At 41.0% G+C, this 25,824-nt stretch overlaps 1 protein-coding gene across 1 annotated transcript in view; it reads left to right on the top strand.

Moving 5' to 3' along the window:
* The first annotated feature begins 1,323 nt into the window (after positions 1–1,323).
* Positions 1,324–25,824, top strand: part of serpini1 (serpin peptidase inhibitor, clade I (neuroserpin), member 1) — a 38,451-nt gene continuing 13,950 nt past the window's right edge. The window contains exons 1-2 of the mRNA XM_088345785.1: positions 1,324–1,391; positions 23,322–23,606. Of these exons, the coding sequence (XP_088201911.1) occupies positions 23,336–23,606 (271 nt within the window). The 5' untranslated portion in view covers positions 1,324–1,391; positions 23,322–23,335. The remainder of the gene's footprint in view (positions 1,392–23,321; positions 23,607–25,824) is intronic.

Below are 25,824 nucleotides of genomic sequence, written 5' to 3' on the forward strand. Positions count from 1 at the left end.
GGGGATGAATAAAGTATCTATCTATCTATCTATCCATCTATCTTAAAGGTTCTGTTGGTAGTATACAAAATCATGCAAGGACTTGCTCCCTCATATCTTTCAGATTTAATTTCCCCCTATGTTTCGGTCCGGAGCCTTTCCTCTGAAAATGCTGGTCTACTAGTGATCCCAAGAGCCAAGAAGAGATCGTCAGGTTCGAGAACGTTCTCCATTCGGGCCCCGGTGCTGTTGTTGTTGTTGAGACACTCAAGGCGCGTAAGGTAATCCTTAGTAGCGCTAGAATCGCTCGTGGGAGGCTCCGTAGTTCTCCGAAGGAGAGGGGGCCGCGACTGTCCTGTGCCGCCAGGCCTGACGGGGTGTGACCCAAGCAAACCAAGCATACGACGTCTCTGAAGTCCTTAGTACGTTCGGACAGGCCGGTGCATGATTTATGGAAGCCCCGTGGGCAGGTAGTACAGGTGATTGGGGTGTGGTTGCAGCGAATGGTTCGAAAGCACCACTGGCATTTGGACTAGGTGCCAGGGTTGCTCTCGAAGTCGCCCGCCCTAAGAAGAACAGAGAAAGGAGAGTAGAAGAGAGAAAGAGAGGGAAAGATAGAAAGAGAGAAAGACAGACAGAGTAAAACGCAAAATGGGGGAAAAGAGAGAGACAGGTGGGGAGAGAGTAGGAAAGAGAGGGATAGAGAAAATGAGAGACAAGAGTGTAAAGGGCGAAGAGAGAAAAGGAGAGACAAAGAAGGAGAGAGGACCAAGAAAGATAGAGAGAGCGAGTCTGAGTGGATTGAGTTGGATTCGTAAGGCTCCCCCGGGAGAGAGCCCTTCACAGGACACCACGGGAAGGTTCCTAGTCTTTGTCCTGCCCCCGGTGCTGTGGAATGCTCTTCCCCCTGAGATTCGATCTGCAACCTCAGTGGAAATGTTTAAATCTAAGCTTAAAACACACTAATATCCTATAGAATATGAATAAGCTAAATTTTATGTTGACAATATCTGTGTATTATTTACCCTCATGTAGGTTTTAGATCAGGGGATGGTGTCATAATAGTCTGTAGTTTGCAGTCGTCTTTGATCTGCGCAGCCCTTTGAGACTCTTTGTGATTAAGAGCTATACAAATAACCATGACTTGACTTGACTTAGCCAGTATTTCTGCAATATTTTTGTAGTAATCTGTGCAGCCCTTTGATATTTTTTGTCATTAAGGGCTTCTATACAAATAAGCATGACTTGACTAATGTGGAACGCTTGTTGGTCCTCTCTGGACCTATGAGCGTGCAGGAGGGGCGGGGCTTGCGGCAAGCAGCATCTGCGGCGCAGGAGGACGGAGGAGAGAGAGGAGCAGCAGAGAGCCCGCACAAGTCATCTCAGACGTCCTCCCTCAACACTATAAATCGGTAAGAGCAGTTTTGGACTGATTTGTTTTTGTATTAAATACCCCTCAAAACTCTTTACTCTCTAAATGTAATGAACGAGGTGATACAATCTTAATGAAGCTGCAGTTTTTCTGATACAATCGAGGCGCGTTTGTATGCGACTGTGGCATTCTGCTATGGAATTGTGTAAATTCAATTTAGTTACGTTATCTCATGCAGAAGTTTATTAGGTTGGATGCAATAACAAGCTAATGTAGACATTTACGTATTTTTTATTGGAAGCTCCATGCGTTCATTTGTTAGAAATTATTGCTATTCCGTCCTTTTTTGTTGTTGTTTTTGTACATTGTTTGCGAGGGGTTTTGTCCTTGGTATACACAGCAAAAGCGTAGTAAATGTGGTAAATGTGGTAGTTGGACTAGGGGTCGGAAACATTTTTGATTAAAAGAGCCATAAAAGCATATTATATTTAGTTTTTTTTATGGGCGGGGGAGGGAGGTGGGTCACACTATATTTCGAGACAAAATTCAACAAAGGTGTTAAACCTGCTCTCCAGATAAAAGCTTATCCTTCTGTATATTTATTTCACCGTATGACATATGGTAATTACATCTAATCTTTGAAATAATAATGTTGTGTCTCATTAAATACATCATTTAAAATTGGTCTCCCTCCAGCAGTCCCTGAAGAGTATTATTTAGACCATCATTTTTGTCGTAAATAATTGTTTCATAACACGGTGCAAGCAAAGTTCTTTTGGAAATATGTCACAAAATACTGCAAACAGGGATACCAACGTATTTACCTTCACTGTAGACCGGAGAGAGAGTGTGCAGGCCCTGTGTGTAGCACTGCCCATTACTACCATTCATTCACCTAACCAAATTTTAGGTGCTATTGCAAGAGCTTCTGGGTATTTGTTATGTGGCTCCTTATCATAAAGTGTCTCAACAATGAACGAACATGTGTTTTTTTAATGAGCTTCAATTTAAAGCATTATCTTGCAATTTACAGCCAAAATGGGTTCTGTTGGTATGACACTTTGACTGTAAACTGTTGTTAAAATTATACATATATATATATATAGATATATAGATATATAGATATATCTATATCTATATATCTATATATTGCTGTTGAGATTGTCATGATTGTTTTCTGTTATTAGTGTCAATAAATTTGTTCAAACCAAAAAAAGTTGGGAAAGAGAAACGGATCTATTGACACTAACAAAGATGTTATATAATGAAATTGTGAATATGCTTGATTGCTATTAAGATTTTCGAGAAGGGTTGTTCAAACCTCACATTGTGTTTGCTGTTAAACGTCATATTGAAATATAATATTGTGAATGTGCTTAATTGCTGTTGAGATGGTCATGATTGTTTTCTGTTATTAGTGTCAATAAATTTGTTCAAACCAATATATCTATATATCTATATATCTATATATATATATATATATATATATATATATATATATATATATATATATATATATATATATATATATATATATATATTTATATTTATATCTATCTATCTATCTATCTATCTATCTATCTATCTATCTATCTATCTATCTATCTATATATATATATATATAAAACTCCACACGGGGAGGCTTCTGTAGTTGGACTTGAACCCTGAACCTCTGCACCGTGGGGCTGCGCGCTAACCACCCATTTGCCGTGCTGCCCGGTATAAATGCTATTCCACTATTTTTATTGTAAAAAATGTTCAGGTGCACTTACTTAGGCCAGTCTACAAGCGGTAACTTATGAATATGTCTGTCTTTTTATCCTGATATTATTTTTAGCTTATTATTTCTCTTAAGTCTTTATGACGCGTTCATCCTGGTGTGCTTTGTCTAATCTCGTTGTAAACAATGATCACCACGTGGTTATCCATGACAATTCTAATTTGGTGTACGTATGGACTCCTAGATTGTAAATACTTTACAAATAGTTTCTTGAATATCCATCAATCCATCCATCCATTATCTGCACCGCTTATCCTCAGTAGGGTCACGGGGGTGCTGGAGCCCATCCCAGCCAGGTTCGGACAGTGGGCAGGGGATACCCTGAACTGGTTGCCAGCCAGTCGCAGGGCACTCAGAGACAGAAAACTGACTCGCTTATTCACACATAGGGACAATTTGGACCGGCCAATTAACCTAACATGCATGTTTTTGGAATGTGGGAGGAAACCGGAGTGCCTGGAGGAAACCCACGCAAGCACGGGGAGAACATGCAAACTCCACACAGGAAGCTTCTATCTCATGACCTCAGAACTGTGCTGCACACGCAATAAACCACTGTGCCGCGGTGCTGCCCTTTCTTGAATACGCATTACAATATTTAATCATAAATTGAATATTGATTTTTTTTTTCAATTGCAGAAAATAGGGCAACCGTAATATATTTAACATTTTCTAAAAGCATGTTTCCGTCCCCCCAAAAAGAATAATTTTAATGTGTTATAACCTGATTGTTTTACCCCATAACATCAGATATCTTCTAACCATAATCTTGTTTAAAATAATCTGTACGTCTACCTGAAAATCACCCTGGAGAGGGATGGGCACCGCCAGGCTGTACTTGCCCAAGACACACCACAGGAAGTGGTCGTGCCCCTGCGACTCAAATGGTTAGGGGTCCGTGGTAAATCGTTGCACTGTATCAATCCCATATGCATTGCAATAATGTTAATCTCTTCTAATATGTTGCCTGCTCACTTCTATCACCCCTCCTTTCAGTATTTGTGTGTGATGCACATATTCCATGTGTGCACGCGTGTCCTTCCCATTTCTTCCAAGCGGTGCACTAATTGCATTTCAATAATTAAATGTCTTTCAAATCAGTCTTGCAAAACCAAAACCGACAGGAGATGCCAAGTCTCCCGCTAAGTGCACGTGGCATCGCTAAACTTCAACACTCAAGAGTCTGTGTGTGTCTTCCAGACGAGTTGATTCGCTTTGCTTCAACAATCAAAGGCACATTGTCACAAACATACCATGTTCCTCTTCATGCTGTAATGGAAATCCACTGCACCAGTGCAGGAAATCAAACAACTTTAATCTAGGTTTGCGCTCAAATAATTCCATTCCTGCACCATGTAAAAAAATGTGTAAAGATCTGTTGGAAACATTTCATTTGTATGTTAAATTGTATGTTATCTTTTTTAATTGATTCTTCGTCTTCAGTACGCAATTTGCAGTCGTATATTCTACCGCATCTTCAGCATCATCCACCCCCACTTCATATGCAGTCTGGACACACACTGTTGCTTTGGCATAGTCCACCAGCATCCGATGCTGCATTTCAGGATGTTGGAAATTCAGACTGTGTTGACTTCAGACTAGGAGATGAGCACAGGTACCTGGTATAATAACTTTAATTTTGCTATAGGTTCACACAAAATACATGTGACTTAATTGGAAAGTGAAGAGTAATGCCTTTATCTTATGAGTACAAAACAAGGCTGAATGGTTTCACAAAATGTGCAAACAAAATGGATGACAGTCACTGTATACGGGGAGGGCAGACAATGACAAAAACAAAACTTTTTGCAGGCTCCGTACTGGTGCTTAAAAATCATTGAAAGTCCTTGAATTTTAATCATGTGTGTCGAGAATTGAAAAGTGCTTGAATTTTGTGCAGAGTGCTTGTGAATGCTTGAAGTTGTTGTCTCAACAAGTCTGCTTAAAAATGACGCGGAAACTGCTCTGTGGTGCTTTCGCTTTGCCATTGTCTTTCTTCTACCCTTGTGATTAACTGCAGCTGGCATTAGGTGTGTGGCATTGTTCAATGAAGCATCATCGCCCCCTACAGCTAGCACCCAAGAGGGCAGTTGCATGCTACACCTAAACAGGGCACTATGAAATGTGTATTAGTGCAATTATGGACATTTACTATGGACCATGCACAAATTTAAGGTACAATTTACAGGGTTGGGTAGGGTTACTTTAACTTGATTACTTTCAATTACTTTTGGATTACTCCAATACCAAATATGCTAATAAAAGACAAAAGAAACTAAATATGAATAGAATTACTAAATTTTGTGCAGGCTTGGGGAGTAACGGAATACATGGAACGGCAAAAATTATGTTGGCAAGCTTTTTGGATTTATTTTCAATATGTTTCTGTCACATTTTATGTTAGTTTTGCCGGATATCAAAGCCAGGAGAGAAAGCTTACCACGTGTTGTGAGTCATCATTTTATTCATATTTAGTTTCTTTTGTCTTTTATTAGCATATTTAGTATTGGAGTAATCCAAAAGTAATTGAAAGTAATCAAGTTAAAGTAACCCTACCCAACCCTGACAATTTACCAGTTGTAAATTGGGAAATGCAACTGAAAATGTAAGCTACAATTAACATTTACATTTAATTTTTACCCAACACGAATTTGAGGAGCGATTTGTTTCTAAAAAAAAATGTATTTGCGAAATATAAGAATATATTCGGGATTTGTGCAAGATATAAAATCATGTGTTGATGAATGCACTCGCAAAATTGATGTCATGTCCTGCACGGTTATCATGGCATCCAGCTAGCACCGCCCCTTGACACCGGCTGAGACGCATTGAACTGATTGTTCGTGGAGTACTTAAACGCTCCTTTTGGGACTGCCCGTGGCCAGACCATTGCTTAACCTTGAGGAAAACCTGTTCATGCCTGTTTGTTCTGAGTAATGCCTAGTTTGTAATTTTGATTACCTTTGAACCTGTTTTGTTGTGTCCTTGGTCCGTTTGTGTGTTGGACAACTTTTATTTCTCAATTAAAGTGAGTTCCGACTTCCTGCTTCCCGGTCCGTTTCATGACAATTGAAAGTCAATCAACTAATCCATACAGAGATGCTTCTCCTTTAAAAAACTAAATACATACATGAATAATTTAATGTATCTAATAAATGACCTGGATGGTGTGCCCAGTGTTTGATTGCAATGCGTGCTAGATTTTATGTTTGATCAGCCGCACAGTTTCGGTTTATACATTTAGCTGCAACTTTCTTCTTTTTCTTTGATCACGATTGTGCAAATTAGTCTGACGATGCAGCAATGGTAATCACCTACTTCACGAAGGGAGATAATTCAAGTAGACCGTCCTGCAGCATGACCTATATTGAGTTTTTTTCATGAAATGCTGTGTCAACAGCGTAAGGGCCCGAGGTGTGGTGTGTCAATGCAGTTTCAAGTAGAGGTAGTTTTAACATTTTATAATTTTGCCCTAATTCCTTTTTATTTTTTTGTGTGTACGGGATATAGCTCTTGATATTTAAATGAGTGTATTTTTGTTGTCAAATAAAGTCAAGTCATGTTTATTTTTACAGCATTGGTAAAGAGACCAACAGTCTTCTGGCAATGGTCATGACTGTTACTGCTGCTGGATCTCAGCGCTGCCTTTGACATTATGGACATGGTGTAGATCCTACTTCTCAGATAGGAAAAATTGTGTTAAATACGGTATAATGACCTCTGAGCCTTTTGGTGTGACCTGTGGCGTTCTGCAGTGCTCAGTAATTTTTATCAATATTTATATATATTAATATCAATTGTATCCCTCTGCTAGACATTGTTCAGTATACTATCAGTTTACATTGCTATGTAGATGACATTCAACCGTATCTCCCAATGGAGGAATCTGTCCCACTAAATTGTGGAAATTTGGAGGCCTGCCTCACTGAGATAACAAAAGATGGATGTCACCTTATTTCTTAAGTCTTAATCCTGAAAAAAAAAAATTATTATTGGTCCCGCTTAATGCTGTGACTTGTTCTCAAACACTGCTCTGAACTTTGACAAATGTAATATTACCCAGAGTGACATGGTCGTGGCAACACAGAGTGACAAGATAACATCGGTATCTGGATAATACGGCTATAAATGCTCATTACCAAGAGAAACTGCAATTAAAGCTCAACATTAAGTCGTTGACATCGTGTTATCAATTAACTGTTAAACGAATACTTGCCCAACGCATTCCATTGATCTTTATCAGAGATTATTGAGCTACTTTACATAAAACGAACTCTGAAATTGTCTTTAAATTGAAGGGAGTATTTGTAATATTTAGTGCCTATTTGTGCTAAAAAGAACTTTATTAAAATTTAGTAAAAAGTATAATGATTTATATAAGAACCAAAAATGCATGAACTATCTGTCAAGACCAGAAAAGAGACAGGACCCACTTGCGTATATTTCTCTCAGTTTTATTGGGAAGAAGGGAAAGGATTGCTCACACGATCCAGTGATCGCTGGTCGTGGGGAGCAGGTCGCTCTGAACGCGGAAGTGGCATTTACGTGGCGAGCGATGGCGGTGTCGGGAGCGGAAAAAACAGGTCAGTAGCCGGGACAGGAGAGCAAAACACGTGGTCAAGATCAACAATGAGTCAAAAGCCAGGAGAGGAGAGTAGACGTGGTCAAGATCAAAAAACGGATCAAAAAGCTTCCCTAGAGTAAACTTGGGTTCGCAGACGGACTGACAACATGTGACAGATAGACGTGGGTTTAAATAGTGACAGGGTCAACCAGAGTCCAAGCGGTTGGCACCAAAGGAGCGGGCACAGGTGCCTGGCATCAGTAATCATGACACTATCATATGAATGTGAATTTTTAAAAGTACTTGTTCGTAGAGGAATAAGTATTTATTTTACATAACTTCACCTAAGGAAGCTGCCATCTTGTTACTATGGGCACTCAAAAACCCCAAAAAGGCTTGCAATCGTTTTCAGTCTCATTACAACAATGTAGTGACATTAAGTGATCATATAATACACAATGTCCCTTGAAAACAGATTACTGAACTGCTTTTCCTAGATAAAACTCTTAAGTTGTTTTTGAAGGGACATTGTGTGTTATTTAGTGCCTCCTAGTGGCATACAAACATAAAAATAATATTGATTCGAACAAAAAGCAAATATACATGAGCCCTCCTCTTTCTTTTTCTCTATTTTTTGAGTGAATCAGGAGTCTTACATGCTGGCAGATTCTGCCTGTCATATGAACGTGCAATTTTTAAAATATTAGTTAACTAGTAGGACGGCAAATTGGCAATTATTTTAAAAAGCATGAACCTCACCTGAAGTGAGCTGACATAAATGTCTGTCATCTTGCTGCTACGGTTACTCAAATACCTCAAAAAGGCTGGGCAAATGAGAAGTACAGTAATCCCTTGGTTATCACGGTTAGTGGGGGTGGGGGGCAGAACCAACAGCAAAACGTGAAATTCCTTCTTAAAAGCTCCCAATCGTAAAACTTATCTCGAGATGAAGGCCTTACCAACTGGAACAAATAACTTTAAATCTTCAGATAAAAACACAAAACCCAGAATTGTAGTTGAATTAATGGTCTTTATTGTCATTTTGCAAAACTACAACAAAATTGGTGGGTTTCTCCTTTCAGAGTAAAAAAAAGCGATTTAGAGAGTGGTTGGCTAGCTGCGTGCTAGCACCATCTCAAGCGGTTTTCCACTAGGTCCCGGGTATTCCGTTTCCTAGGTAATGGATCTGGAATAAGTGAGATACAGGCAGGGGTAGCTTGTGAGAGTTGTTACATCGCTTAGCCGCAGCTGTACTGCTATTGCCTTCTATTTGGACGCCGCTTCACTCGTGTTGCGTGCCCGATAACAATTCACCGAGCAGTTGCTGGTGATCACCATTTCTTTACAGTTTTCTGACATTCCTCAGAGTCTTGATTTTATTGATAAATTTATTTTCAATGTAATGAGCTGCTAAATGTTAACTGTCGCCATGCTTTTCAGTTTGCTTTGGTTGCCACATGAGTGCCCGCTCTGCTGTTTGACTGACAGTACACACTAGCCAATCACAGTCGCGCACACAAGAAGGCACAACCATCCAACATAAGCAAACTAACCTGCCCCCATGATAGCATTTGCTGTTTTTTGCCTGCTGCAGAACACAATGCACAATACATTGATATCAATGACAACAAAGACAATTCAATTCATATTCCGCAGAGCCGTGAGCCTGAGGTAACCAAAGTGTGGAGTAGCGAGGGATTACTGTATAACAGTGGGTTTTGTTTACTCTGAGTCACCGTAGTTTGTACTTTTCCTTGTGCTCATTAGCAATCATTTTTATTTGCATTGCACCATACAGTGACATCTGGTGGTCAAATATTACTCACTTCTCTTTTGATTAACCATGACATTAATGAAGTAGCCTTTCAGTTTTACCATAGTATCTTTCTCTCTACTTCCTACTATGTTAGACCATTCTCTAAGCCCCGCCCCTATAAACAGCCATATAGTGTTCCCAATATTTGGAAATTTGGAATTAAAAACAAAACAGGGGAATTTAAACAAGTCCTCTACGTATGTAGCCCAACAAAATTCTTGAATTGTCCTCACACCCTAAGTATTTTTGTTTTAGAGTACTAAGCAGCAATTACAACTGTAAACATTAAAAGGATTACAGTGTTTTGTAGATGCTTGCTTTTTTTCCTGTTTTTTGGGAGGGGGCACTACGAAGATGGCCTACTTTTATTGCTGTTTTGATCTTCAGGCTTATTTGGAGATGAAACAGTAAAAGCAAGTCACTGCAAACATCTGTTGTTTATTAGGCAACTGGGTCAGAGAAAAATAATCACCTTGTCTTCACTGATTGCACTAGTTTATAGATAAAGAAAAGCATTATTTAAAATGGAATTGATTGTGTGCATTTTGGCAATTCCATATGTGCTATGTTAAGAGAAGCTAAAACAAAACTGTGTGTGAATATGAGAATATTGATAGTGGTGTAGAGTTGTTATTGTGTATCCGTTGTCACGGTTGCCCATAGCGCCCAATTGGCCCCGCCCGTTTGCCGCCAGCTGCGGCTCGTTGACTGTCTTCTCTCCTATTTAAGCTCAGTGCTCTCACTCACCTTTTGTCAGTCCGTCAACGAACCTCTGCACCCGCAAGACGTGGGTTTTGACTGGTTTCCTGCTTGTGTTTCTTGCCGGTATGGCTCCCGTCTATTTTGTCCTGTGTAATATCGATCTCCAGTTTCGTTCCCGTCTAGTTTGTCCTGTTTAATTTCGATCTCCAGTGTCTGGTATCGTTTCCGTTTATCTCGTCCTGCTTGTTATCGGACTCCAGTCTCCAGTGCCTGATATCAATCCTGTCTGTCCCGTCCTGTCCGGTATCAACCCCATCTGTCCGATATCTGCTCGTGCAATTGGTATCGATCTCGTCAGCCTCTGGCTTCCTGTCGTTCCACGCCAGACTGCTGCCTTACGCCTTACGCCCAACAATCGCCAAATCACTGGCGTTTTGGGTTAACGTGCTTGACTGACCCATTTCCGGTAAAATAAAGCTAGTGTGAGAAACAGGCATCTGGTTCCTCCTCCTGTTCCAGTTCTTGACAGTATGGCCCTAGATGAATCCTTTAATCGAGTAGTTAAGTGAAAAAAACTCTGTTCAGTTATATGTAGATCATCATAAGGTGCATTATCTACGACTACATGAAAGACATATAAATGACTGAAATATTTAAAAGGTTATAGCTGTGAACTCATACAAAAACTATATATCCAGTGAAACATTTCATTATTACAATATATATTTTTCATGCAACATGAATGAAAACTATAAATGGTATTGGGATGTATGTAGGCCTATAATAAGGAATAATGTGGTCAGTAAATCATTTTCTACCCATTAGCAAAATAGCAGATTTGGTTCTTTCCACGTTAAGAGCCCAAAAAGATCTGTTCTTCCCTTCTGTACACAATTCGCCATAAATTGAAACTTGCTAAAGGATTGAATACAAGGGAGACGTGTAGCAGAAAAAAAGCGTCTACGTGCTATTCAAGTTGACACCCCAGTCCATCTCCATCCATCACTTGCCGTTGCCTAGGTAACCTCATCTTCTGCAGCAAACGTGTAGGTCAAAGTGAACTCGCGCATCATGCGGCTGTGCTCTCTCCGTCTCTGTATTCGTCCGTGTACGCAAGTACAGGGTGTTGGAGGTAAATGGCAGTAAGGATTACGCCGCTCACTGACATCACTTTTTAATTGCGCAAATGTCAACTGCCAGATTATGAGGGATTATTGACAGCTTTTAAAGTGTCGGTCGGTTTATTTGCACGGAAGGAATCGAATCGTCAGGATGAGGGGATTTTCTAGATGTATTAGTCACGAGAGAGGTTTTTAACAGTTGGGGGGTGTTTGGTTTCCTTCATTCGCTGCATGCATGGTGGTAAAGGTGTTCTACTTTCTTTACCTCATTCAATAGATAGATAGATAGATAGATAGATAGATAGATAGATAGATAGATAGATAGATAGATGGATAGATGGATAGATATCTACGCCGGGTGGAGTTAAAGAGCCTCATGGCATGAGAAAGAAAAGATCTCTTCAGTCTGTCCGTGGTACAAGACAGTGACAGCAGTCTGTCACTGAAGCTGCTCTTCTGTCTGGATATAATGCTGTGTAGAGGATGTGATGAATTGTCCATGATTGACCGCAGCTTTTTCAGTGCCCGTCTCTCAGCTACTGTTGTCAGGCTGTCAAGCTCTGTGCCCACAACAGAGCTCGCCTTCCTCGCCAGTTTATTGAGACGAGAGGCATCCTTCTTCATGACGCTGCCTCCCCAACACGCTGCCGCATAGAAGAGGGCGCTTGCCACAACTGTCTCATAGAATATTTTCAGGAGCTTTTTGCAGATGTTGAAGGAGGCCAGCCTTCTGAGGAAGTAAAGTCGGCTTTGACCTTTCCTACATAGAGCTTCTGTGTTGGCAGTCCAGTCCAATTTGTTGTCCAGCTGCACACCCAGGTATTTGTAGGTCTGGACAAATTCTACACCTTCTCCTTTGATGGTTACAGGAACCGGGTGAGTTTTAGTTCTCCTGAAGTCCACCACCATCTCCCTGGTCTTGGTGGCGTTCAGGTGCAGGTGGTTTGCGTCGCTCCATTGGACAAAGTCCTGAATCAATGCCATTACGTATAAAAATGTTTTCAGAAACATTGTCCCCTCTTGTTCTATTTTTGGAAAAAAGGAAACTACAGACGCTCCCCTATTTATGACCATTCGACTTATGAAAAACGGTAGAATTTTTTTTTCGAGATGTCGAAAAAAATCCGGACATTGCTGTAAGTTAGATTTTGTATTGTGTGCACCTTTTTCTGAGTACAGGACAGCATTGAAGTGCTTCTTTTCGCCGCTACTGGCGTGTGGTGGCGCTGTGAGAGGTCACCCAGCATCCACTCCGAAGAAGAAATCCGCTTCCTATTCCTAGGTTGTGTGTAAACATTCTATACTGTATGTCCAGCGCACTAAGAACATTGAAATTTTTATTGTTTAATATCTTGTATAGAGCACGGCAGCGCAGTGGTTAGCGCTTGTGCGGCACAGTTCATGTCATGGGAACCTGTCGTGGGTTCAAATCCAGCTCCAGACTTCCTGTGCGGAGTTTGTATGTTCTCCCCGTGCTTGCGTGGGTTTCCTCCGGGCACTCCGGTTTCCTCCCACATTCCAAAAACATGCATTTCAGGTGAATTGGCCGGTCTAAATTGTCCCTAGGTGTGAATGAGCGAGCGAGTGAGTTGTCTGTCCCCGTGTGCCCTGCGATTGGCTGGCAACCAGTTCAGGGTGTCCCCTGCCCACTGCCTGGAGATGGCTGGGATGGGCTCCAGCCCCCCGCGACCCTAATGAGGATAAGCGGTACGGCTAATGAGATGAGATATCTTGTATAGCCATTCAATACGGTTAGTGTAAAGTGTAAAGAATAGATGAGACATTTTTTTTGTAATAGAAGTGGAATAAGAAAGCTTGATGCGGTTGAAAAAAATGGTTGGATCGCTGTTTTTCTGCCACTTTTTACCACAAAGGAGGAAGTCGCGTAACCCCTAAAGCTCATCTTCCAAAAGTAAATTAAACTTAACTTTATTCATCTTTATAGAGCATATTATTTTATGAAATGTTTATTTATTGGTACGCAACAATATAAGTTACATATACAAGCCTTAAACATACTTATATAAACCTTTTAACATACATTCCATACAAAATATAGCACTGAAGCAACTTTCAAACAAATTCAACCTGTGAACGATCGTCCGTAAGTAGGGCAGCGTCTGTATGATAAAGGGTTTGAATTTGCTCATCAGTGTGTATGAAGCCTCTGGGAATAACTTCAGTTTGATAAATCATTATATGGCAGGAGTGGCTTTGATCAGATCTTTGTTAAGGCATCAAGGGAGCCCCCACTTGCTAGTGTTTTTTTTTTCCAGCGTGTGTGGGCGGCCCACGTACCGGGTAGATGTATGGAATCAGTGTGCTGAGAATAGCAAAGACATAGTAATAAGCAGTTATAACTCCTCAACAGAGCTTATTTCTTTCAAAAAAAGATGATGAGGTCTCATCGTCATTGTTTCGTCAGAGAGTGATGACGTTTCATGCATATCCGCAGAAACGCAGTCGCCGGAGGAAACCCAATCACCATGTTAACCGAACGTTCATGCATCGTTCATGCTTAGTCCATGCTTAGTTCATGTATCAGTTCTGTGTTCTTGCAATAAAATGTTATTTTGCAAGGAATCTGGTTTGTGTTATTGGAAGGTATTGTTTAGATAAGGGGCATCCAACATGGTGCCCGCAAGGGTGTCCCTTAAGGACAGCTGAGGTACCCTCTGACACGTTCTAAAAATATCTCATCGGTGCTGGGTCATTGAGATTTTCTAGTAAAAGGTTTTGTTATTTTAATGGTTTAACACAGTTACAAGGTAGTAATAAAATTGTAAGTTCTTATTTTGGAAATGCATATCAAACTGGGAGCCTTTTGATTGTAAGGAGCTCTCAGGTTGAAAAAGGTTGGGGATCCCCGGTTTAGATATGGAGGTTTCACAAATGCAAAAAAAAAAAAAAAACCACCAACGTGAAAGTTTTGCTTGAAATGCATCCTTTCACAAAAAGCTGTTTTTATTTGAAATGTTCTTGTAAAGGAGTCGTTTTAAGAAGCTTAGCAATGTTCAACTGTTGTTCTAAAGATAATGGTTAGAAACCAGAAACATTCTTTCTAATGAAAGATTTTGGTTCAAGCTTCCTTTTGATAAGTCTTATGTCTATATGGCAACTGAACTCATTTTTTTGTAGGCCTTCAAAAATGGGTCAAAATTGTCTGGCTCTGGCTATTCCCATTTGAGAGAAACTTCTGACATTAAATTAGTTAATGGTGTTCCACTACCAAAAAGGTCATAATGTGCTAGTGGACACTTAAAACCTACAGTTTTTATAAATCTCATATGGTCTAAAATGAAAAGTCCCCTTGTTCGGTGACTATTTATCATCAGAGATTTTTAGTATTACAGTCCACGAGACTAGGCTTGACTTTTCCCTGGAATAATTAAAAGCATTAATCAACGCTCTACATGGTTTGCCGCATAAACAGCTTTATATCGCGTTTTATAAGTCAATGAAGACCTCCCAAAACGCTTTACAATGTGCTTCACACTTACCCATTCACACACACACACACTCGCACACCAATAGGGAATCAGCCATTCTAGGCGCCTACCTGCTTATTGAGGGCATTACCAGATATAAAGCATTCCTAATGTTACTCTGTGCTTTTCCTCTCCTGGGATTAAGGGTTTTGGATTTAGGGAAGGTAAGTGTTGTTGAAATTCTGGTTAAGCTTGACCCATTGAATACATGACTGGTTTCAACATCAACAAGCTGATGAGCCAGTCTTACCTAGCCATGTGCTCGGTGTAAAAAAGTCTCCCTACATCATAAGTGAAACATCATGTTGATCCATTTTTAATGGACTGTGTGAGTTTGGCATAACACTCATGCTGTTAAGCAGAGTGGCACAGCAGAGGCGTGCTAGGGCTATAACCTAGAGGTCTATGGATTGAGATAATCTGATACGTGGAATATCACATCAGATCGATGAATACCATTTTTTGGCATTGTTAATTTAGTGCTGTCCTTTCTAGCCATGCCCGAAATGTGTCTGAGCCTGCTTCAATCAGCACCTGCAAATATGTCAAGAGTTGACTTTTAGTATTCATTGGGGAACTCACTTTTCTTAGACATTATAGTCTTAGGGGTTTTGGATTAAACGGAGGTAAATTGGTAAAGTGAGAAATTCTGGTTATGCCTGACTTAGGAAATGCACGACTGGTTTCAACATCAACAACCTGGTGTCTGACCTAGCCATGTGCTTTGTGTAGTAAAGTATTCCTGGATCACGAGTGAAACAGCAACGTTGGTCCATTTTCAATGGACTTTGTGAGTTTAGGGCACAATAGGTAAATGCAAGCAGAGAGGTTCAGCGGAAGCGTGCAGGACCCGTAACCAAGAGGCTGATGGATCAAAACCAACCGCTGCTATATCCCAAGTGATAAGCACCTGAAGCCACAAGTTTGCATGGCAAGTTTGGTTGGGGAAGTCACTTTTTAGTTAGGGTTAAGGCATCTAGTTTCAGGGGAGGTAAGTGTTGGTAAAGTGAATAATTCTGAGGATTAGGGAATGCCTGACTCAAAGAATACACGACTGGATGTAACATCAACAACCTGATAAGTCAGTCTTTGCTAGCCATGTGTTTGGTGTTACAAAGTCTGGATAGCAGTTGAAACATCAGGTTGGTCCACTTTTAATAGACTGCATGAGTTTAGGGCATGAAAGAGATTTTGTCAAGTAGAGTGGCACAGCGGAAGTGTGCTGGGCTCATTACCCGGAGGTTGATAGATCATCACCGTCCTCTGCTATCTGTCACATAGCATCGGATGAATGGCTTTCAAAATTTGGCATTGTTAACTTAATGCGGTCCTTTCTAGCCATGTTCAAAATGTGTCTGAGCCTGCTTTGATCAGCACCTGCAAAGGTGTCCATATTGATTATGGAACTACATTTTTAGGGGGGGTTCTGGGTGTTGGTAAAGTGAGATTCAAAGCATATATGACTTGCTTCACGTGCTGTCCTTTCTAGCTATATCCAAAATGTGTCTAGACTTGCTTTGATTAGCACCTGAAAAGTTGTCAAGAGTTCTCTTCTCAGGATTGGTTTGGGAACTCCCTTTTTAGGGAGGGTTTAGAGGGAGTAAGTGTTGATAAATTGAGAAATTCTGGGGTTTAGGGAATGCCTCACTCAAAGAATACACAGCTTTCATTTCATTTCATTAACATCAACAACTTGATGAGTTAGTCTTTGCTAGCCATGTGCTTGGTGTGATGAAATCTCCATGGATAAGTTGAAACATCAGGACTGTTTGAGTTTAGGGCATAAAGGTATATAGTTAGGCAAAGTGGCGAAGCGGTAGCATGCTGGGCCTGCTAAAGTAAAAAGATCAATGCTGTCAACTAATAATTGGCAAGTGTTGTCAAATGAACAACTTTTAAGTTTTGTCCATGTTATTTTGGGTTCTCCTTTCTAGCCATGTCCAAAATTCTTCTGGGTCTGTTCTGATCAGCCCCTGCAAAGATGTCAAGAGTTTTGTCTGTATTGGTTGGGGAACTCACATTTCTATGGGCTAAGGTTTAGGGAGAGTTATTGTTTTATATAAGGTAAGTGTTGAGAAAGTGTGAGATTATGTTGTTAAGGGTATGCCTCAGAGAGTACAGTTGGCTTTAACATCATGAGTCAGTCTTACCTAGCCATGTCAAGTCAAGTCAAGTCATTTTTATTTGTATAGCCCTTAATCACATAGGGTCTCAAAGTGCTTAGTGTGATAAAGTCTCCCTGGATCAAAGTTGAAACATCAGTTGAGGTTGGTCCATTTTTTTGTTTGGCACTGAGAGTTTAGGATGTAAAGTACATGTTGTATAGCAGAGTTTCACATTGGAGTTATTCTGGGGGCAAATCTCAGAACAACCATCGTCTGCAGATTGGTAATAGTTGTGTTTTGCACATTGCTCTCTCTTACTAATTTGTTTCCAATAACAGAAGCAATTCTCTGCGAACCAAGTGAGGATAAGCGGCGCAGAAAATGGATGGATGGAAGCAATTACTTATTCTGAGTACTTTTTAATTTAAAATGCTACCAAAAGCAGGTACAATTTAGGTCAGAGATGACACTCTTGAGTAGATAAGGGCCAACATTCCAATGGTCCTAAAAAACATAAGAACAAATAAGTAAATGAATAAACAGTGACAATATATTAGTCAGGTGTGTACATTCTAATGCTGATTTAATTTGAAAATGTATTCAGTCCGAAAATTGTCACGTGGCAGAGGGAAAACTATTTTCTGACTGTTGCCAGGGCTAAAGAGGAAAAGTAGAGTCAACAAAAAACTGGAAATTGGTTTCATGGTACACATGCCACCTATTGTCGTTGTGGACATTGTGATGCATTGTTTGTCACCTGCACGTACAGTAGCAGCTAGCAGATTCCAGCGTGTCAATTGGACAGCTCACAACTTTGTAGGCACATGTTTGCAATGTTTTTTTTCCTATCCCGGCCTAACTGTGCCTCAGTGTCACAATGCTCATGTTAAGAAATAATCCTGATAATATGTCACGACTAGAACGGAATCAGGACCCAAATGCATAGCTTCAACCACAAGTTTGTTAATAGAAAGAGGTAGGGCAGCGCCAGCGATACGGTGCTCGCTGGACGCGGGAAGCAAGCCACTGACTCAATCTGATCGTGATCCGAAATCAGAAGTGTATCTTCCGGAGTGGGAGATGGCGGTGTCAAGGACGGAAAAAACAGGTCGATGGCTGGGACAGGAGAGCAAAAACGTGGTTGGGATCCAAAACGGGTCGTAAGCCGGGACGGGAGAGCAAACGTGGTCGGGGTCGAAAACAAGTCAAAGCCGGAGACAAACGGGAAGATCAGGTACGGATGGAAAAGCGGGTGCAAAAAGCGGGATCGACGAGAGTCAGAGTCAGAATGCTGGCCTTGTAGAAACAGGGTTTCGCTGATGGACTGACAACAGCCGAGTGAAAGGACTGGGCTTAAAAAGGACAAGGAACCAGATAACCCGCAGCGGCTGGCGCCAAACGAGCAGGCACCGGTAATCCAAATAATTCATCATGACATAATATGAATTTTTGAAACTAAAATATTTTCCATACTTGACCATTATGGATCTAGAATCCTTGTTGGTTTTTCATAATGACTAAATTAACCTGAACTTGTGATCCACTCTTTTTTCCGATGAAAGTCAACATTTGGTGTCCCGTAGCTCTCAAACCACTGATTTTGAAAAGTTACAAAATGGGCGCCTTTAGAGAATGATAAACAACAGGTGTATATTGCTCTTTGATTGTCATGAACCAGAACAGGATCAGGACCCAAATGCGTGACGTTTCTCACACAAGCCTTTTATTTTACGGGAAATGGGGAATCATGCACGTTAGGCAGCAGTCTGGCGTGGAATGATATGAAACCAGAGGCCGACGAGATCGATACCAATTTCCCAAGCAGATATCGGACGGATGGGGTCGATACCGGATAGGTCGGGACAGACAGGATTGATATCAAAACAGGATATCGAAGTTAAACAGGACAAACTAGACGGGAACGAAACTGGAAACCGATATTAAACAGGACAAAATAAACAGGAACAATACCGGACAGGAAATACCAACAGGAAACTGGACCGAGTCAAAACCCATGTCTTGCAGGGCAGACGTTCCTTGACGGACTGACAAAGGAAGTGTGAGAGCACTGAGCTTAAATAGACGGAAAGCCAATCTGTCAATGAGCCGCAGCTGGCGCCACACGGGCGGGGCCAATTGGGCGCCATTGCAACCGTGACATTGATAAAATATTTTACGAATCCAAATGCCCTGTTTAGACCAGACAGGATTCAAACAACATATTATTGTGAGTCATTCCTTCAGGTTGAATTCCACTTCAAAATTATAATTTGATTGGTTTAACCCTGTTGTAATATCGAAAAATGTGTCACTGCATAAACAAAGGCATGATTTGTTTTCATTCTAAACTTTCATACTATTTTAGTTGTTTAAAATTTCTTCATTCATTAAGCCATAATTAACAGACTTAATGATTTATTCATTTAACCTAGATGGTAAGGCGCCCGCTTTGAGACTGGGAGGTTCGGGTTCGCGCCCCGGCCGAGTCATTCCTAAGACTTAAAAAAAAGTGGTCGGCGGCGCCCTCTGTTGGCTGCGGCTGCATCGGCTCGCTACAACGGGTCAGGTGCAATCGACATTTCGTTCTGTGTACATTGTTACACAGAATGACAATACAAGGAAATTATTATTATTATTATTATTTATTTGATTGTAATTATTCATCTTCTCCAATATCTCCGCTGTATTTCATTTTGAAGCTAGACAATCGGCTTGCCATTTCAGTTCTTGGACAAAGATTGCTTGTCACAGGGTATTTTCACTTCAGCATACTTTCTTACTTTACCTTTATTTTAGTTTCTGGTCTTTGGGGCTGCCTTCTTAGTATAAAAGTAATCGGCAGCCATTTTGACTGTGCAATTATGAATCATTCTGACTTCCCTGAGCCTGGAATATTCTGTTTTCCTGTGAAAACCCAGAGGAACTATTCATCTCCATTCACATTTTGACCGTATTTTAACCCACAGAAGAAAAAAATCTCCTTCCTTTTCAACCCAATGAGTGATTTGGCATAACGCGATCTTTCAATCAAATGAAAAAGCATCACAAGTTATTATAAGTGTATTCCCCTCCCTCTCTTTTTAAATTGAATGTATATTAAGCCCTTCTGATTTAAAACGATGTGGCTAATTCCCGCTAATGACTCAAGGAGCTTTTCTAATTTATTTTTTACTGCAGTAAATTTTCAGAAGACTCACAAAGTCTTTGCAGATAAAATGCATCTGTTCTATTAAAGCGATTGCGTTTTATTCCTGCCTTAATTTGGTCTACTTTACAGCTATTTATAACAAATTGGCGGTCGTTGTCCTACACATGCTGGGAGATTAACTGCCAAATTGGCCATAAAAAGCCTTGTGTAACCTCTTTTGCTGACTCTCTTTCTTCCTTGCTCTATCCTCTCATCCATCCTCTTCCTGGCCTTCATCCTTATGCGCAACATATGTCCTTTCACGCGTGTTTCACAACATTGTAATTTCCGTCTTCCTGCACTGTAATGCGCACTGGATTATAAGGCGCACCCCCAAAAAATTGTGGAAAACAAGGCCAATGATATTAAGACTATATTAAGAGCTGCTGTTTTTATTTGTGTATAACTGTTGGGCTCTTTGTGTACTTACAGTATATACAGTGCCTAGCAAAAGTAATTGTCAACGAAAAAACTTTTTGTTATATGGCCACATTTCGGGCTTCAAACCTAAAGCTAACAAACTGAAAATATTTTCTAAGAATCCACAACATCTGAGACACGATCCCGAAGTGTGACTAAACTATTTGATCGTTTTGTATTTAATTTACAGCAAAAAATGTCATGTCCTGCACGGTTTTCATGGCACCCAGCTGGCCCCGCCCCTTGACACCGGCTGAGACGCATTGAACTGATTGCTTGTGGAGTACTTAAACGCTCCTTTTGGGACTGCCCGTTGCCAAACCATTGCTTTACGATGTTGAAGACCTGTTCATGCCTGTTTGATCCATGTAAATGCCTAGTTTGTAATTTTGATTACCTTTGAACCTGTTTTGTTTTGTCTTTGGTCCGTTTGTGTGTTGGACAACTTTTATTTCTCAATTAATGTGAAAGATCGGCTACGCAAATGAGTTCCGACTTCCTGCTTCCTGGTCCGTTTCCTGACAAAAAAACTGAAAAGTAGGTCTTTCAAAACTATTAGCCCCCTCTTCTGTCAGCCAACTAGCTCCAGAAGTTCCCTGATGACTTCTGAATGATCCAATGTCAAGTCAAGTCATTTTTATTTGTATGGCCCTTAATCACAAAGAGTCTCAAAGGGCTGCACAGGTTATTGCACAGACTATTATTTCAGACTATTATTACACCATCCCCTGATCTGGAACCAACATGAGGGCAAGGAAAAACTCAAAAACCTCAACATGAGGAAAATGAAGAAACCTTAAGAAGGGACCGCGCATGTGGTATCCCCCTTTCAGCATTACCAGACAGCAAAGGATGTTGCAATTACAAATAATACAGAGATATTGTCCACAAAAAAATATAGGTTAGTTATATGCTATATAGTAGAAGTGTGTTTTAAGCTTAGATTTAAACGTTTTTGCTGAGTTTGCAGATCGGATTTCAGGGGGAAGAGCATTCCACAGCACCGGTGCCCGGATGGAGAACGCTCTCGAACCTGTCAACCTAAATGACTAACAATGACAAACAGAGTGACCCGGTGTGTCGTTACGTTTTGGTTTAAATGGATGTGCTCTGTAATGGGCTCAGGGGCCTGTGAAACTAGACACTGGAGAACAGACACCATTACAAAGACCAAACAACACACCAGGCAGTTCCAGAATAAAGTTGTGGATAAGTTCTAAGCAAAAATGGCAAAAGTATCACAAGAGAGAGAGCTTAAAACCACTACAAATTTACTAAAACGTGTACTGTCCCTTTAAACTTTTAGCCCAAACAAGGAGAAAACTAATCAGGGAACCAAGAGTCTTGTAATCGCATTAGATGCCCTGCAGACATACACAGCTGGGGTGGGACAATCTGTGCTTAGGACCACTATTATTCGTACTCTGCATAAATCTGATCTATATGGAAGAGTGGCAAGAAGAAAGCCCTCTCTGAAAGAATATCATAAAAAGCCTGTTTGGTGTTTGCAGGAAGGCTCATGTGGAGCATTTGGTCAGATAAGACCAAAATTGAACTTTTTGGCCTGAATGCAGAGCTTTACATTTTTTAATAAGAGCAACACTTCACATCCCCTGAAAAAAAACATCCTCACTGTCAAACATGGTGGTGGGGGCATCACGTTCGGTGGTTGCTTTTCATTAGTAGCGACTGGTAAGATTATCAGAATTGATGGGAGGATGGGTGGAGCCAAATACAGGACAATCCGGGCAGGTAAATCTGCAAGAGATCTGGAAATTTTACGCAGGTTCACCATCCAACAGGTCAACGGCCCTAAACATAAAGCAAAATCAGCAATTCAATGGTTTAAGACTAACAATATAGATGTATTGGAATGGCCAAGGCAAAGTTCAAAGCTCGCTCCAGATTAGTGAAAAGATTTAAAAAATGCTGTGCACAAATGATCACCATCAAACCTCAAGGAACTTGCATCACGGGACCGGACCAGATCGGAGGCAGGAGGCAGGAAGGGTGAACTCATTCGCGTTAACGATCAGTTACTTTTATTAAGGAAATAAAAGTCGTCCAACACTCAGGGACAAACACAAAAACAGGCTTACAGGCAAACAGGAACTCAGACTAGGAATACTCACCAAACTGGCTATTACTCAGAACGGGCAAGTACAGATTTCCTCAAGTCAAACAGAACAGAATAATGCAAAGTAATGCAATGCAATGAACCAGCAACCGGCAATCCCCCAAACCCGCCCTTAAGAAGCACACACGCAAATTAGAAAATCTGCTACAGCCGGTGCCAAGGGGGCGGGGCCAGACGGTCGCCATGGCGACCATGCTGGACATGACAGCTTGATTTGTTTTGTAAGGAAGAGTGGGCGAATATTTATCTTTTAAGATGTGCAAAAGTTAGAGTGACACACCGAAAATTTTGAATTATTTGTTTTCTTTTCACAATTGTATCTCACATCATTGTTGATTTTTAGAAAATATTATGAGTTGTTTATCTATAACTCTAAGCCTTTAAACCTTTAACAAGGCACTGTATATAAAGCGCACCAAATTATACGGCACTTTCACTGTTTTTTGTCTAATTTAGGGAGTTTTAGGTGCGCCCGATAGTCCGGAAAAAAGAATTTCTTATTTTTACTTCCCCACATCTTTGACACCCCTATCCCATTATCTTTCCATCCCATTTGTGTTTGATTATTCATCATTTGACCTTTCTGTTTTCCCTTTTCCTCGTCTCTTCTTAGTCCTTATTCCTAACGTCATCTCTTTTTCCTTGTTCAGCCGTCATCTCAGCAATGAGGATCCCGGACACTCCGTCCCCTCTCTTCCTCCTCCTCTCCATCCTGTTGCTGGGCTACAGTTGCCGGGCGGCGGACATTCCAGAGGACACGACATCAGACTTCTCCGTCAGACTGTACCATCAGCTGCAGGCGACAGGGGGTCAAGATAACATCATTTTCTCCCCCTTGAGCGTAGCACTGGCCCTGGGAATGGTTGAGCTGGGAGCCAGGGGGGCATCGCTAGAGGAGATCCGACAGGTCGTGGGATTTGACAACCTGCTGCCAGGTGACAAACATGTATAAAATAGTTAGATACTGTATTCATATGTGATTAATGCGCACCCTGTCACGGCCAGTATAGAATCAGGACCCAAATACGTAGCGTTAACCACAAGTTTATTGTAAGAAACGGGAAGGGCAGCAGGAAGCAAGCCGCTAATGCAATTGGATTGTGATCCGAATACCGATGTAGATCTTCCGTAGCGGGAGATGGCGGTGTCAAGGACGGAAAAAAAGGTCGATAGCCGGAACAGGAGAGCAAAAACGTGGTCGGGATCAAAAAACGGGAGAGCAAGGTCAGAATTAAAAACAGGTTGGAGCCAGAGACAAACGGAGAGATCACGAAAAACGGGTGCAAAAACGGGACAGGCGGGAGTCAGGGTCAAAATGCTTGCCTTGTAACAACAGAGGTTTGCTGACGGATTGACAACCAGAGAGTGACAGGACGAGGCTTAAAAAAGGACAGGGAACCAATCAGGTAGCCCGCAGCAGCTGGCGCCAAATGAGCGGGCACAGATGATCTAAATCAGTAATCATGACACACCCCTAATTTTTACTAAAAAACAGGTTTAAAATTAACTTTTTTGTCTTAACTGTATTGATCAATGTAGGTCACAATCTTTGTATCGATATCTATCGCAGCAAGCTTTGAAACCTGCTCCTGGGAGGAAGAGCACTGATTCCTAACCACTAGACCTATAGCTTACATAGGAAAAGGCATTAGATCAGCCAGATACCGACGAGATCGATTCCAATTGCCCGAGTTGATTTCGGACAGATGGGGTCGATACCGGACAGGACGGACAGACAAGATAGATAATGAATCAGAATATCGAAGATAAACAGGACAAACTAGACAGGAATGAAAACTGGAGAAAATAATAGACAGGACAAAAATAGACGGAAACAAAACTGGAAACCGAAATTAAACAGGACAAAATAACGGGAACAGTACCGGAGAGGAAATACCAACAGGAACAGGACCGAGTCGAAACCCACGTCTCGCGGGACAGAAGTTCGTTGACGGGCTAACCAAGGAAGTGTGAGAGCGCTGAGCTTAAAATAGACAGAAAGCCAATCCGTCAACAAGCCGTAGTTGACGCCACACGGGCTGGGCCAATTGGGCGCCATGGCAACTGTGACACCGCTGCAATCTAGGTTCGAATCTTGTTTTGTCGAATGTTGTGGAAATGTGACTAGCGTTAACCTTTGACTGATCAATGATTGCTTAAATGTGTTAACGTACTACTATAAAAATTGTGTATAACCTAACCAGAGGGTCAATTAAGCTCCTTAACAGTAGATGGCGATATGGCCCTGCTTGATGTCTCAATCGGCACTTTCTCAATTGTGTTGGAGAGGGACCACATCTCGTTTTATTTTAAGAGTTATTTTTGGGGTACAAAAAAAACTATGGGTTATACACAAATAAATATGTTAGTTTTGATAACGAGAGACAAAGTTGCAAAAGTTGTTCACCAACCCTGTAAGACCTAGAAAAAACTTATTTTTGGAGGCCTTTGGTGATGAGAATGAAATGTTTGCAGGAAACATTTTTTAAAGTTTTATGAGAACGTTATAATATTACAATGCATAGTCAATGGTGTAGCAGAATTTTCTGTACGGTAGTTGTATTCATCAGCAGAACAGATAGGTGCAAATGTTTATACCTCAGTAATTAACTGGTGAACCCTGAGTAGTGTTCATGATACAACAGGGTCCGATTTAAAGACTACAGAGTTAAAAACACCAGATGACACATTACACAGATCCTCTAATAGAAATATCTTTATTGTTATTGATAAGAATGAAGTGAACATTGTTTGCAATGAGATTGGACATGGCACTCCAAGATGAACAAGATAATAATAATAATAATAATAATTTACTTGTATTGTCATTCTTTGTAACAATGCACACAGAACGAAATGTCGATGCACCTGACCCGTACAGTTAAACTGTAGCGAGCCGATGCAGCCGCAGCCAAACAGGGCGCAGCCATTTTAGTCATTAGGTGAGCAAACCCCCCATTCCACCCCTTAATGCTGAGCGCTAAGCAGGGAGGCAATGAGTACCAATGTTTTAAGTCTTAGGTATGACTCGGCCGAGGCTCGAACCAGCGACCTCCCAGTCTCAAAGCGGGCGCCCTACCATCTAGGCTAAGATAAACACGTGATGGAGATAATAGAATTGTCATGAACCAGAACGGACACTCGGATCCAATA

Source organism: Urocampus carinirostris, chromosome 10 (genome assembly GCF_059441175.1).
Source record: "Urocampus carinirostris isolate Australia breed hairy pipefish chromosome 10, RoL_Ucar_1.0, whole genome shotgun sequence".
Taxonomy (NCBI): Eukaryota; Metazoa; Chordata; class Actinopteri; order Syngnathiformes; family Syngnathidae; genus Urocampus; species Urocampus carinirostris.